General features: G+C 41.9%; 1 protein-coding gene across 1 annotated transcript in view; it reads left to right on the forward strand.

Annotated features, from left to right (window-relative positions):
- Positions 1 to 5,820: 5,820 nt before the first annotated feature.
- LOC131040149 (alpha-soluble NSF attachment protein 2) overlaps positions 5,821 to 16,756 on the forward strand; it is a 172,709-nt gene continuing 161,773 nt past the window's right edge. The window contains exon 1 of the mRNA XM_057973003.2: positions 5,821 to 6,145. Within this exon, the coding sequence (XP_057828986.1) occupies positions 6,001 to 6,145 (145 nt within the window). The 5' untranslated portion in view covers positions 5,821 to 6,000. The remainder of the gene's footprint in view (positions 6,146 to 16,756) is intronic.

Consider the following 16,756-nt stretch of genomic DNA (forward strand, 5'->3'; position numbering starts at 1 on the left):
AGTTAGCTTGTTCTTCAGAGTCTTGTGGTCTTAGTGTGTAGGAGCAACCATCTAGAACAAAATTGCAACATTGAGTTTGAGCATTTCTCAAAGTTAGGCAAATTCTGCATCTTGCATAAAAAATGCAAATTAAATGAAAGGATAGTTCAAGTCATATGCAAATCATGGTTCAAAACTCGATTCACACTCGTGAAAGGTTGCAGTGAAGAAGATTGCACATCAGGTTTTAAAACATGAGGTGCATGAGAATGATGCAACTTGGTGCTCATCGGGTTTTAAAAATTGATGTGCATATCACATGATGTGGTGCAAAGTGATGTAAACTAGGTTTTAAAACATGATTTACATCTGTATTGGGTTTGCAGATGGAATGTTGTATATCGGGTTTTAAAACTCAATTTACATGTGTGTGGGACTCATGAATTCATGCTAATCGAGTTTCAAAACTTGATGTACATTATGAATGCAAAGGTCAAGGTTTGTTGATTGGGGTTTAAAACTCATTTGACATTGGGTTCAATGGTTAGTGATGTAAGGTGGTTAGTCAAAAGGTGTTGGTCAGGGTTTGAAATCCGACCAACACATTGTTGTGTTGTAGTGGTAACCAAAGTGCATTTTGGGTTTTAAAAACCAGAATGCATGTACAATAAAAGATGTGCATTTTAGGTTTTAAAACTAGAAATGCATAATAACAAAGAGATAAATTGTATTTCAAGTTTTAAAACCTGAAATACATAAAATAAAAAAAACTAACACTTGAAAAACTAACTTGTCAATTTTTCAATAGACAAATTGAGGGGTCCAAACAAGATGATTTCTCAAGGAACCTAACTACACATGAGGGGGTTTGACAAGTTCCTGGACATGTGTGCTTAGAGGATGTAGGTTATTAAAAAGATAAATTTTGTAGGGGTTATCCCACAATTTGAGTGAGCTAAAATTAAGGATAACAATATGGCATGGAAAATTTGATGAATATGGTTGAAGATTATCTTTTCAAGGAGATTTCAACTAAAGATATGTTACTTGAAAGCACATTAAAAATATATTGCAAAAGAATTTGGAATTAATTGTTTTTAGAAAAATCTCTAATTGAAAGAGCACAATTTATGTAGGAGAATAGAAATGATCCCTATTTTGGAGTTATTAGGGGTTGACAATAAGATATTAGTAAAATAGGCAATAATAAAAAACTTGCAAGAAGCATTGAAATGTATTGAGAAAAAGAGTTGAGGTATTGATTAAGCATTGCACACAAAGAATTGATGATTGTAAATTCTAGTAAGAAAACATCACATAGAAGAAAAGTTCAATCAATTGATCAATTACTAAAGTATCTAGGAGAACTATTCAAAGATATGTTACAAAGAAATAGATTAGATGAAAACATTGAAAGTAATTGGGTAAATAGTTGTAAGTTTCCTCAAAAAGAGAATTTATAAAGATGTTAAAAAGCAAGTAATTGAATATTGGATCAACCACTCTCATGTTTCTTCCAATAGATTAGCCACTATACAAATGAAAGATGAAGATGGTAGAAGTTTCCATCCAAAACATTTTATAGATACAACAAAGTTAACTTTTTGAAGAATTCAAGCAAGAATTTTTAGAGGTAAAGATTTGTCAAAGGATATTTGAGAGATTACAACCATATTTTGTATGTATAAATAAAGTTCACGAAACTTCTCGCTTTCAAAATCTTGTTGAATTTCATCTACACCTACAGTCGTATAACAAAGCTATAACAATAACTAATCTAAATGTAGTCATCCTTGGAAGTACAACACAATTTTTGAAGTCTATTATATGTGAAAAATTAGAAGATCTAGATGTGTTCAATGTACAATATATATTTTAAGATTTTTTTACAACTTGAGAATATTGAGCATTCAATGCAAGTCATGTGGAAGAGATTTGAATATGAGAAATACCAAACAAAGTCAAGAGGTGAGTCCAAATAAATTGTGTTGAAAGAGATATAATTACCTTATGAATAATATTCATATCATCATGTATCCACATATCCAATATTGTCATGGTGCGAGATGGCAAGCTAAGAAATTTTGTGACTCAAAAAATTTCTTTCCACCATGTCGTATTCTATTGATTGTATATTCCTCTAAGAACTATACATTTAGTCCTCATAATAAAATTCAAAGTCCATATTATCATTCCAAGCAAGTTACAATCTGTGTACGAGTTTGCTATAGACATGTTGAGTTTCAAGTGGATGGTGTATAAAGCGGTGAAGATAAATGAATTATCATCAAGGAGGTTTACTTTTTATATTAGTGATGATAAAAGACATGATAGGAGCTATGTATCCCATTGTTTTGGAATGTTTTTTTGAAGATACAAGACTACATGAGATAAATGTTTCACAACATTAGATTTGGTCTAATGGATGTGTTGGTAAGTACAAATTGATTTTAATTTATAAATTTAACTAACTTGAAGTGATTTTAACTAACTAGGACTATGGCACCCTCCAACCATGTCCAATGCTTTTTGGATGTATTTTTGGGAGATAGGCCTACCATACCTCCTAGTTACATTTCTGCCCCTTTGTGTTAGTTTGGACACTCCCTGGACTAGGGTGCCCTCCAAATGTGTCCAAAACTTTCAACTCTAGATTGTAGCTACAAGTTCCTCTTCATCTCACTTTTCTAGGTCTAGCTTTTCAGTTCTATATTTCACTATTATTGCTAAAAGTCATCATTTTGCTATCATTTAACCTAGTTCATTCACACACACTTCACAATCTCAATTCCATTGCAACAAAGGAACATAAATCCAAGTGTTCAAGTCTCCTATTATGAATGTAGCTAAACCTATTTGCATTCCAATTCTATTCTATTTATATTTGAGATCGAAGTTTGCATCCATAATCCTAGGATCTCATTTCCATACATATCAAAAAGTAAGGAGAGAGAGAGAGAGAGAGAGAGAGAGAGAGAGAGAGAGAGAGAGAGAGAGAGAGAGAGATCTAAAAGATATACACTTTAATATTGAAAAAGTAGAAATATCAATGATGCATCTAATGTGAAAATAAAATCCTAACGTGGTTGGCCAAGGATGGGTAGGTTAAGTAAAATGAATTTCACAATCAAGATAATAGAAAAGTATGTAACAATATAAAATCAACGAAGAATTGGTCATGCAAAAAGTTTCAAATATAAGATCAATGAGATATAAATATCATAAAATTATAGATCTAGGAAACCATAATATGAATAAGAAATCCTATAAGAAGATTAGGTTAGATGGGATTGATTGGGTACTAAAATATATAGAGTTATAAAGAGGAAAAAAGAGAGAGGAAGGAGGGTGGGAGGGATAGTGGTAGAGAGATAGGTTGGAGATTAGGAGAGAGAAAAGTAGAAAGAGGGAGAGAGATAGGGAGGGAGGGAGGTAGAGGTAGTTAGAGAGCATGAGAGGGGAGATGGAGATATATAGAGATAAATGTAGGGGGATATAGGAGATAAAAAGGTGAGATTGAGAGAAATAGGAAGGGATAGGTATATATATAGGTCTAGATCTTAGGGGAGGGATTGAGAGAGAGGAGGGAGCGATGAAGAGGTAAAAAGATAAGTCTAGAGCTTAAGAGAGAGTGAAGGAAGGAGGGATTGATGGAGAGGAAGGAGAGATTGATGGAGATAAAGAGATATCTAAAGAGGAAAAAAGAGAGAGGGAGGGAGGGAGAAGTGGAGAGATAGGTCTAGAGCTTACAAGAGAGGGATAAGGAGAGAGGCAAAGAAAGAGACATAGAGAGATATGATGATTTGTACAAATTTATTACTCTACTTAGTACAAAGACCGTATATTTTATTATTGATTCCTCCTTTAATGTTTCAAGTATTTTGAGATGATTGTTGCAAAAAATCACAAAAAAGGACTTCATATACAAAAGTTACGAGCATTTGATGTTTAAAAAATGAAGGATGAATTTAAAATGATTATTTAATTTTTGATGCCTAATATAAGAAGGCCACCTACTTCATTATGTATAGATATGAATCAACTTTCCAACACTTATAAAAATCAAAATTTTGATAAGAAACACAAAAGTTATGCTTGTTTTGTTATAGTGTGTGTGTTTTAGGCTTTCCAAAACAAATATATGTTTTTGAAAAAAAAAATGGATATCTATTTTTGGAAAACTAAATGGATGTACATTTTTGGAAAACCAAATAGATATCTATTAATGAAAACATCAAAAGATAAAAAGAAATTTGGGGAATAGATATTCGTTTCTAACCTTTAAAAAATAGATATTTGTTACAAATGGATATCCATTTTTTTGACATAATATTTTTTTCCTCCATTTTTGCCTTGGGAGGGATTTGGGATTAGGCTTTGGAGGGTCAAGTCTAAATGGTCAATTGCTCCAACTAGTTAAGAGGTTTCATTCTCTTTTTAGGACTTCGCCCTTCGAGTTGAAAACTTTTTTTATCTGAATTTGATGAAACAAAAAGGGTTTGTTCAAAAAATTGTCACTATTCTACTAATATAAGATATGCTTTATTTAGTATTTAATAGATAATTATTATTGATATTCTACTTGCACTATGTCTAAAGTCCAGATTGATAGGCCGAATGACAAACATCTATAACTTTCAAGCAATTTCATATTTGTTGAATCCAAAAGATGCTTCACAAACTATAGGTTGAAAACAATGGATTTCATAATTTTTTTTGACCAAGTTCGGGTGGTTGGATAATTATAAAAAAAATATGCATCACATTTGAGCATGTGTCCTTCACTTATATATGTGTGTGTGTGTGTGTGTGTGTTTCTCATACTTAGGTTGGTCGGATGGACACATGTTCGTTTTTTTCCAAAAATATATTATTGCATTGGAATTTAAATTTTCACCAAATATATTTTATCTTTTTCTAAAAAAACTAGTAGCCTATAGACTACATTCAATTTACTACAAATTCTATTCTTGCATATTTTTCAAATTATGTTAGTAACCTATTCAATTTTTTATATAAAGTTTCTTTACTTTTTTTTTTCATGTATTTTCATTGTCAATTAAAGGCATAGTTTGGCCATCATGATCCTACACTCACCCAAACAACTATTTCTAGCCAACTCATGCATGGAATTTGAAATATTCAAATTTGAATACCAGTGTATTATATAAGAGAACATGAAGCCTTAGAAATTCACCCCCCCAATTTATAGCAAGTCCTACTAACACTTGAATATCACCCGATCCAAAAATACCTAGAAAAGTAAATTTCTTTAAAGGATAAATACATAAAGTTCAAAATTACCATTACAAGATCAAGTTACTACACAAATTTAGATCCACAAATCCCTACATTAGAATAAGTAGTGTGATTTTGACTCCTAACAAAACATCATTTATTTTCTAGTCTATCAAAATCTTACCGATTATAATCTAATAGCAAAATTTTAAATCAATCACTAAACACATATTTACAACAAAATATTCCTCATCAAAACTAAGAGCCTATATCTTTTTATCTAATTTAATCTATTTTTCATCTAAATTAGTTACTTCAATTAAATTTTTAACTCAAATATATATTGATTATTTTATCTCTACGAACCTAAACAAAAAAGAGTACTAAATAAATATACAGCATAAAACCGTAACACATACTTTGGAACCCTACGCCACAAATGAAAGAATGAACATGAGACCCACTCTAGATTCATTCTTAAAGCAAAAGTTGAGACATAAAAACATTTCCATTTAAAAATTTTCCTTAAAAGAGATCAATAACTTTTGAATTGTAAAGGGCGAATATTCCCTTCCATGCTTTATACTCTGTCCTCACCGCCACCAAAGTTGAATTCTTCTCATTTTTTTACTCAACGGTCTGCACTTTCCTTAATTGCAAAGCAATCTACCCGCCATCGAATTCCACTAAATTTAAAACCATAATTACAGACAGAGCAAGCCAATCTCTGAGCCGCGCTGTTTACTGAATTATCACTGTTCTGAGCTGTGAATAGAGGGAAGCATGGCGGAGCACGAAGCCAAAGGAGCTGAATTTGAGAAGGCCGCAGAAAAGAAAATGAGAGGATGGGCGTTTTGGGGTTACAAATATGACGATGCAGCCGACTTATTTGAGAAGGCTGCCAATTCATACAAGCTTGGAAAATTCTGTGCGTACTTTATTTCAAGCCTTGTCTCAATATTATTGTTTTGTCGCTATTGCTGACATCGATCTTAACGAGTTTCACCTATTATTTTAGAAGTTTTAGAATGTCTGCAGAGTCGTCAACATGTTTGTCTTTGCACATTTATACTGTATAAAAGACAATTATGGTTTCTGTATATTTGTTTTGATTTGAAAATAATGTTGCCACAAATTGTTTTCTGTTTTTTCTCAATCTAGTTTGTACTATATCTTTAGTATTTAGTTGTCCCACCTGATATACCAGTTTGAAAGATGCATTTCTCCTATGGTGTTCCTAGTTGCGTTGAATTCAATAAAATTGATATTAGGATATTTCAAGCTTCCACAATCCATGCTAGTTCAACAATAAGGCTTCTGGACCAACTTTCAGAGGCATATTTCTTAACCCATCATCAGGATCATAGCTAAGCAGAGTTGCCAATTTAGTTCCAAAATTTGTGGGTCTTTCCGTATTACATCCTCAGCGACAAGATTCTTCCATATGATTAAGTACTTAGTTATCCTTAGTCCCCTCAATTTCCTCATTTTGGTCTCTGTGAATGCCTCGAGAACCAATATGAATTTTCCGTCATCTTCAAGCGGAGGTAGCTCTGGGGAAGGTTAGATGTGTTTGCTCAATGCCTTCTTCAAGCAGGATACATGGAGCACATTATGAATTTTATTTTCCTCTGGCAAGTCCAACTCGTAGGCTACCTCACCCATCTGCTTTAGGATCTTGTAGGGCCTGAAAAACTAGGCTTGGTTTTTTCAGATCCGCTTGCTTTTAGGGAGGATCACTTGTAAAATTGCAGTCGAACAAACACTAACTCTCTTATTTCAAAAGTCCACTCCAAGGTTTTTTTTTGAGTGATTTCAAAATGTATTGGTCCTGTTGGATCAGGTCACTTACTCTTGAGACCTTGCTATTAGAATATACAAGGTCAACAAAAATTCTGGTTTCGAATCTATATAATGCCATGAAGGGTGTCATCCCAAAGGACATGTGATGAGTAGTATTATAGTCGTGCTCCCCAAAGTGAAGCCATTTGATCCACACCTTCTATTGGTCTGCTAAATAGTTTCTTGGATAGCCTTCCACCCACTTGTTTACTATCTTAGTTTGTCTGTTCATTTGTGGGTGGTAGCTATTGTGGGGTATGAGCTCAGTTCTTGTCATTCGGAAGAGCTCTTTCTAGAATAAGTTGAAGAACCAACCATTCATGTCTCTCACAATGCTCTTGGGGACTCCATGAAGCCTAAACACATCCTTGAAGAACGCTTCAACAACTTGTGGTGCCTTATTTTATGAGGAAATGGAAAAGAAATGCACACAATTGGTGAGTTTGTCCACAAACCTGTATATACAGTCCTTGCCTTAGGTCTTAGAGAGTCCCACAATGAAGTCCATTGCACTCTCCCATTTCTGCTTAGGCATTGGCAGGGGTTGTAACCGTCTTGCTGGAAATGATTGCCCTGTTTTGTTTTGTTGACAAATTACGCATTCCCTAATCTGTCTATGGAAGTTACCTTTAAGCCCTTTCCAAGTGAATCTCTTTTTTACTTGTTTGTAAGTTTTGAAATACCCTTGCTGGCCCACCAAGGGTGAGTCATGGGCCACCCTTAGAATTTTTTCCTTCATCTTGGATTCTGGTACTAAATAAATCCTATCTTTATAGAGGATGAGTTCATTGGATATTGAGTACCTATCATCTAGTAGCTTCCCTTCTAGAATATCAGCAATAAAGTTATTCTTAGTGTATTCTACTATGATATCAACCTTCCAATCCATAGAGATGTCGGACATTGAGTTCAAGGTGGCTCTCCTTGATAAAGAATCAACTAAAATATTTCTTTTCCCCTTAATGTATTCGATATTAAAATCGAACGTTGGAAGTTTTCTCACGTGGTTTTGTTGTTGCTCATTTAAGTCTTTTTGGTTGAGGAAATATTTCAAGCTATTTGTGATTTGTCTTGTCTACAAATCTACCCCCAACTAGGTATTGCTTGAACTTTGTCAAGGCATGAATGATAATTAGCATCTCTTTGTTGTAAATAAAGTCATATTTTGAAAACTCTGCTAGGACTTGCCAGGACACATGGGACTCGTGAGTCTGTTGGCTTGCCGAGTCGACTCGCCGTGGACTCGCGAGCCGCATCTTGCCAAGTCACCCCAAAAAATGCTTGATTTTTGCAAAGGACTCACACAAGTCCTAGGGTCGGACTCGCGAGTCCCAACCTAGGACTCTTGTGCCTGCTTGGAAACACCTAGACGGCTAAAAACGATTTTTTTTATTTTTATTTTTCATTTTGTTCTGCTGTTTGGTGCCCAAAATAGGCCTATGGGTGTCCATTTCTTCATATTTTGGTTCAAACTCATCCATTTTCAATCATCCAATTTTTATTTTTTTGGGGTCATAGCCCCCAAACCTCACTCCTGGCCCACAAGGAAACGCACCCCTTCTATCGTTGGGGTTTGTTATCGGGAAAAAGTGTATAGTTAGTAATGTTAATTATCAATAGTTAGTTAGCCGACGGGTAGGTAGTTGGAGTCGCGACGGTTGTGTCGCACCCCTTCGGCAGTCATATATTGTATCACCTCCGGGTGTTGGAGGACATGTAATATTGCCGACGGCTTATAATATGAACATCTTTTGATATTAATGGCAAGCTTATTCTGGTATTTCTTTTATATTTGCATTGTGCATTGCTGTTCAATTTCTGTATTCTTCCTGTTTACCCAGTGAGGTAAACATTTGGCGCCGTTGCCGACACGAACTCGGGAACAGGAGACACGGATGGCGCACAGACACAATGGGCCTACCCGTTGGTGAGGTGAACCCGGAGGTCGACGATGCCCAAACAGAACTCTACGTAGGAGAAGACACCGCGATGAGAGAATTTTCAATTCTACTCCAAGTAGCCATTCAGACCTACGTGCGACGAGAGGCGGCGGAGGCGGAAGTCCCACCAAGTGCCGTGTGGACAGCGTTGGAAGTGAGTCCGGAGGTAAATCGGTTGATGAACCATCTTCCCCGACTGCTAGCACAAGCATTATTGGCACAACAAGCTCGCCTGGAGGAGATTGCTCGGGAGGAGCGACGCCAAGAAATTTTGCAACAGTACGAGGAACGGGAAGCAGAACGAGATGGCGCCAGGACAGGGGCATTTGAACCGTGAGCCATACGGGATGGAATAAAGAACACTCATTGTAATAATTATGTCATATTGTTGGCATAAACTTGTCTTCCACATTATGAATGAATAAAAGTGTTCTACTTTTTATGTCATTAAGTATATAGAAAGCTGTTGGGAATTAATGCCCAATACACTGAATAAAGACAAAAATAAGCAACAATATATAGATGAACGTGCAGTAGCCCAACGTGCCTTGATCCTTGAACAGCAAGCAGAAAGGCGACAGAGGTATAAGCGAAGAGAGGAGGAACGCGCCGAAGGGGATGGTGAGGCCAGCGGCCACCCACGGAGTCGGGAGGAGTTACTTGCGGAAACCCGCCGCAGGATAGAGTGTACCAAAACTCAGTTGAGGGAGTTGAGGGACTTGCCACACACACCAGAGGCTAGCAAAACTCCAAGGAGTGGGGAGGAGGCAAGAGAGGGAGAAGACACCGGGGCTGCCAGGAGTGTCGGAGGGACACTGGGGCACGGCAGTCAAGCACCCCTTATAGGATCTGACCCATCCGGAGTAGGACAACAGCCACCAGTAGTAAAAAGGCAAGGTATGGCACAAAAACAAAAACTTCCAAAGTTCCATGGGGATGGGAAAGAAGACCCTGTCCGCCACTGTCGCACTTGTGAAACAATTTGGGGAGCGAATGGTGTTACCGATGAGGACGAGTGGGTAACACAGTTTCCCGCAACCCTGAGGGGCGTAGCCATCGACTGGTTTTCGGATACGGATAAGGCTAAGATTAGCACATGGGCAGACTTGAAGAAGGAATTTCAAGCAGAGTTTCGTCTCCTAAGAGACGATAATGAGATCGTAGCCGAAATCTACGGCACGAAACAGAAAAAGGACGAGACTGTTCGAACCTACAGCCGGCGGCTCAAAGAGCTGCTAGGAAAGATGGAGAACCAGCCGGCAGACGGACTGAAAAAACGGTGGTTCGTGGAAGGTCTAAAGAAATCCCTTAGACGAAAAATGAAGATAGTACCTCCTTCTTCATATTCCGACGCCTATAACAGGGCAATGGATTTAGAAAGCGAACAGAAGACGTCCAAGAAGAAGAAAAATAAATCCTCGTCGGAGGATGATTCCTCTTCTGACAAAAGTGATAGCAGTGATGACGACTCTAATAGGAAGGTACGGGCTCTCCAAAAAGATATGGAGCGAATGATGAGAGAGATAAAGGCAACCAAAGGAAGCACAAGCAAGGGCGACGAAGGGGAGTTATGGTGCACGGACTGCCGTACCGACGGACACACCAAGGGGTCTTGTCCGAAAAAAGCATTTTGTGATATTTGCCAGATTGCCGGACACCTTACCAAGGAGTGTCCATACAATATGAGGACCCGTAGCCAACAGGTTCTCTTTACAGAACCATCTGCGTCAGCCGGCACGTCCCAGCCTGCGAGCAACAACGCCTCGTCTGGCGGCTATCGAAATAACAGGCGAGGAAGAGGTAATAATAACAATACGAATAATAGAAGCCGAATCCAATACGACGCTAAAGGGCGGCCGATGATACAATGCCGAGCTTGCAATCACTAGGGGCATTTCGCCAGAGATTGTACAATGGAGGAAGCACCACAAAAACTTTGCAAGTGGTGTGGGCCGGGGGACCATGATGATGGCAATTGTCCCAAATCTGGCGTGAACCTATTGAATGTAGAAACGGAGGATGCACTCGCCATAACAAGGTCCAAGACGAAAGCAGCCACTTATCCAGACCCTCGTACAGAAAAACGAAAGGCACTGGAGGCACGAGCAGAACTGGAGAAGGAGATGTCAATGAGCAAGGATGCACAGGGGCTTGCGGGTACTTCTCGCTCGGAAGGAGAAACAAACATTATAAACCAACTGTTATAGGTCGAGATACCCGTCAAAATGAAGGACCTCCTGGAAAGTATGCCGCACTTGCGAGCGACATTGTTGCAATCCGCAATAATAACCCCAGTGGGCCAACCAATACATGGCAAGGACAACCTTGGCGAGACAACAGCAGACCCATTAACCCTGACGATCAACAATGGTAGACACCCAGCAGTGGTGGAAATGGGTATATTGGGCACCATCCTGACCGACACAATTGTCGACGGCGGGTCGGGAGTAAATGTCTTGCCAGAGGAAACATGGAAAAAATTGGGTAAACCTACTCTCTGGCCGTCCACCTTTAATTTATTGGGAGCAGACCAACACGGCATCAAGCCGCTTGGCACACTCATGGCGCAACCAGTGACGATCGGAACACAACCGTTCGTCTTGAATTTTGTGGTCATCCCATTGAAGAAGAAGGGGTACGACGCCATCCTCGGCAGAGGCTGGTTGGTGGCGGCCAAAGCAAACCACAATTGGAAGAAGAACACCTTGTCCATGGAAAAGGCTGGCCGAAGGTATACCATTGACCTCAAAACTCAACTGGTCAGTGAAGAGTTGGCGTCAGAGTCAGAGTCTGACGGAGACGATACCGACGAAGGAAAAGAGGGCAGGGAACCAGATGACGAAGGCATCTTAGGAATTCAAGCCTGTTCTGAGGATGAGACGGATTCTTTGAGAGGGCTCTTCCATTGGCAAATGGAAGACTATGAATTATTGTACGGGTGCAATATGTTGGGGATTGAAGGACCTGACATGAACGAGTTTCCGCCAGAGTATGGACAATACAAGGAAGGGGATGTCCCTGTGGATGACGCACCAGCGCACCAGTTTGACAAAAGTAAGCCCATAAGGTACGAAGAATCCGCACTTCAAGTTACAAACCTTGGGGAAACTTCAGAACAGAAAAATATTCTAGTCGGCGACGACTGGAATCCCGTCTTAAAGACGACGGCGTTCAAAATCTTCACAGAATACAAGGATGTGTTCGCTTGGACATATAAGGACCTCAAGGGGGTACCACAAGAACTTTGTGTACATCGGATCCCTCTGGTTCCCGGAGCCGTGCCCGTACGGAAGAGGCCATACAGGATGAACAAAAATTATGCGGCCAGGGTAAATAATGAAATTGACCGCATGCTTGAATCAGGGATTATCTTCAAGGTCTAGACGAGTGAATGGGTATCACCCATTGTGATATCCTTGAAAAAGGAGGCCGATCAGATAAGAATCTGTGTAGACTTCAGGTGTAGACTTCAGGTATTTACGTTCAACATCATTGTCAGACCTGGCAGGAGCCATGTCATAGCCGACCAGCTATCACGGATCAAGTCGGGAGAGCCGACCGAAGGCGTTAGCGAGGATTTTCCGGACGCCCATCTTTTTCGCATTGCCATCCTTCCTCATTGGTACACGAGTGTGGGTGAATACCTGTCAACGTCAAAATTTCCTAAGGAAATGTCACCAGGCGAAAGACGGAAACTTGTATTAAGAAGCCGAACATTCCAACTTATAAATGGTCTTCTCTACAAAATGGGACCTGACCAGATCCTACGACGATGCGTCTTGGAAGAGGAAATCCCAGGAGTATTGAGAGAAGCCCATGAAGGGGCCGCTGGAGGACACATGGGACCGGATACGACAGCAAGGAAGGTCCTACTAGCGGGCTTGTGGTGGCCGACACTGCATAATGATGCCAGAGAATGGGTGACAAGTTGTGATACATGTCAGCGTGTTGGGCGACCGTTAAAGAGAGATTTCATGCCACTTAACCTGTCGCATGCTCAAGAGTTGTTCGAAAGATGGGGGTTAGACTTCGTTGGTCCATTGAAATCGAGTCGCGCCCGACGATGTAGATACATTGTCGTGGCGACAGAATATTTGACCAAATGGGTCGAAGCGAGGGCTTTGGCAGACAACTCCGCCGTCAGTACGGCGAAATTCATTTATGAACAGATTATCACCCGGTACGGAATACCTATTCAACTGACAAGTGATAGAGGGGGGCACTTTGTAAATCATATTGTTCGACTACTGACAACCGAGTTCAAAATTTTTCATTCTCTATCAAGTCCGTACTATCCCAGGGCAAACGGTCAGGCTGAGGCGACCAACAAAATCATCGTGTTGGTAATTTATAAGTCCTGTGGGGTGGAAAAAGAAGACTGGGAAGAGCGTCTGCCTTCGGTACTTTGGGCGTACCGCACAACTTACAAAGTAACCACCGGGCAGACACCTTTCCAATTGATGTATGGCCAGGAGGCTGTGGTACCGGTCGAATTCATGGTGCCAAGTCTCAGAATCGCTATTGACAACAAGCTAGGCGATATGGAAAGCCTTCGAGAGAGACTATACGCCTTAAATAAGTTGGATGAAAGACGGACGATGGCACAATGGGTGACAGACGTGGCCCAGCAACGTAGGAAATACTGGCATGACCAACACATTCGGCGGGCGAGGTTCACGCCGGGCCAATTAGTCCTAAAGTATAACGGCCGAAACGAGATTAAGCCCGGCAAGTTCAGAGTGAAGTGGCTAGGCCCTTACAGGATCCGAGAGGTTGCAGCCAATGGATCCGTCAAGCTCTTGACCCTCGATGGACAGGAAATTCCAGAGGGCGTCAATGGGTCGAAACTGAAAGTGTATCACCAGAGGCTGGAAGCGCGCAGGAGCAGCTCGACAGGAGGCGTAGTCAGATAATAAAAGAAAATGAAAAAAAAAAAAAATTAGAAAATTCGAAAAAAATATATATATGAAAATTTGAAAAAAATATATAAGAAAAATTGAAAAAAAAAAAATTTGAAAAAAAATTGAAAAAAAAAAAAAGAGAAAAACAAAGGAAAAGAGACCACCGTACGGTGGCCACGTAGTGGAGACCACCGTACGGTGGCCACCATCGTGCGGTGGCACCACCGAAGGTGGAACCCACCGTGCGGTGGAAGCCACCGACGGTGGGACCACCGACGGTGGAAGCCACCGTGCGGTGGCACCACCGAAGGTGGAACCCATCGTGCGGTGGAAACCACCGACGGTGGAAGCCACCGTGCGGTGGAAGCCATCGTGTGGTGGAGGCCGCGTGAACATAAAGCCGCGTGAACCGAAGGGCAAGGCAATCACCGCACATGCCGAAGGAGATAAAACGCACCGAAGGGAAAAACAAGACACGCAGCCGCCGAACCCCGCACCACCACGCCACCAAGCCACCGTGCGGTGGAAACCGAAGGCCGTGGGAGATAAAGGCGTGAAAGACGAAAAGATTTTCTTACAACACTGCACGCTAAGAACGCTGCACGAAGGAGATGCTGCGGGGGAATGAAGGAGGTCATCGTCAAGAGGATTTGGTAAGCGACTGAGTAACGCGCAGACAAGACAAGATCAAAGTTACGTTACGGAAACAAAGTCAAATGCCAAAAAATTGAAATGAAGGATTAATTACTTGTATGGGCGAACGGAAGGTGAACCCAATCCGATGTACCAGCCGAATAGCGTGAAAAGAAAGAAGCTACCGTGCGGTAGAAGGAAGGAAGTCGAATTTTGGGCGAAGAAGGAAGCTACCGTGCGGTAGAAGGAAGAAGTTGGATTCTGTGCGAACAGCGTGTGGTCAAAAAACGCACCGCACACAGGTACATCACCTCCGCACAGTCTTCGCTGCCTGGAGGCAGTTAGCCGTTTTTTTTCAATACGACAGCTAGAATCAAGAATCAGCTACAGGAAGCTAATGGAGTCCGCGGGAAAAAGAAACTGGAAAAAACAATTGCAGGATAGCAGCCATAGGAAGCCGGATGCACGTATTCTTCCTTCAGGTGTTCGAATAGCAGGTGGCACAATGGAAGCCAGGCAGAAGCAAAAGACACCACAGCAGCCCACTGCACGAGGGAAGAACACCTCCACTTCACAGAATATCACCTTTGAGGGATTGAATGGGGTGGAATGTCGGAAATGGTGGCAAGAAACGCCGGATGATAATTTGGTGAAGACAAGTCTTCGCAGAGCAGGGGTAGAATGGGCTATCCGGATGCCTGTGTTCGCCATTCGCGAGTACGTGGGAGCATTGCGATATATGGTTGATACCTTTGATAGCCACTCCCGGACGAGCACATTTGAGTACCTTGGGAAGGATATCACCATATCTTTCAAACCTGCAAATTTCACCAGAGTATTTGGCATCCCAGGCATACATGGCAAGAAAGTGGACTTGAAGCCGAAGAAGATGACACAGGAAGAAAAGGAACATTGGATTACGCGAGTGTCCCGAGACTTGACCCTAGTAGAGTTGGCGAGCATCGTAGACGCCACGAAGGGTCGTGGGATGCGTAGCTCCTTTGTCGCAGAGGGTCATTGGCGATGCATTATGGACGTCATCAAAAGCAGATTGACAGGATCGGGTAGGGCATCAGACATCGCTCTACCACAGATCGTATTGATGAACGGGTTGATGAACGGAGTCGTGTATGATTGGGCTACCTTGTTATCAGAGCGGATGTGTGCATTCTTGATGATGGAGCAGCGCACGTTTTACATGCCCCACTATGCCATTGGACTGTTCTTGGAGGCTACGCGGGAAGCAGTGCCAGAGGCTGAGTTGGAAGTACGGCCACAGGGACCCTTGGCGGAGGGTGAGCCTCCTATCATGCATTGGCGACATCTGGATATTGGCCACTCTTCCGCGAAGCGGAAACGGGTATTAGAGACCACCGCAGCAGAACCAGATAGTGGGCGAGAAACTTCTAGCAGTGCAGAGGATTCCGAGGATTCGGAGGATGAGGATGACAGTAGTAGTCGGGCCACAGACGAGGGGAGGATGGAGCCCGCCGGAGAGCGAGGGTTGTTTGCACCACCCACACTCCCACTTGGCACACTTGTGGGGTCGTCGGCGGGCAGTACTTCGATTCCGGCATTTGGGTAGAGCCGCATGCCCGTTACACTCGGGCCCATGCAGCCGGCTGTAGCACCTTCCGCCATACGACCGCAACAGGCTTCTGCACCAGCCGCAGGACCGACTCCCGCAGAGGCATGTACTGACAGCACGGTAGAGTTGTGTGGTCCACCGCAGGGAGGCATGGCAGAGGAGATGGTTGAGATGGAGCCTCAGGTGCGACTAGACGTCGTGGGATCCGACGCAGTGGTGACGGTTGCTGCCTCCTTGTTGGAGGAGCCCATCGCAGGACATGTTTCCGAGGGGGAGAGAGGGTCGGAGGTGTTGAGTGCAGCTCCATCGGTGGCGGCTATGGGGAGTTGGCTGACCCGGAGATTCCAGATGACAGTGATGCCACCCGTAGGAGCAGCTGTACTCTCACCTCGGCGAGAGCCTCCCACTGAGGTGGTGGATCTGGAGGATTCCTCGGCGGAGACACAGGCAGCAGCAGAGGGACAGGTCACTGGAGAGGGTGTTCCTACTGGCCTAGAGCAGGCGACTGCTACACTTGAGGAGGCGGGGGAGACACCATTGTGCCAGCAGGATGGAGCAGGTGTGGTTGAGGAGACTTTTGAGTTACCACGTGGGCTTCCTGTACCTACATCGGGGCTAGATGGAGAGGATATTGA

The sequence above is a fragment of the Cryptomeria japonica genome, chromosome 11 (assembly GCF_030272615.1).
Source record: "Cryptomeria japonica chromosome 11, Sugi_1.0, whole genome shotgun sequence".
NCBI lineage: Eukaryota > Viridiplantae > Streptophyta > Pinopsida > Cupressales > Cupressaceae > Cryptomeria > Cryptomeria japonica.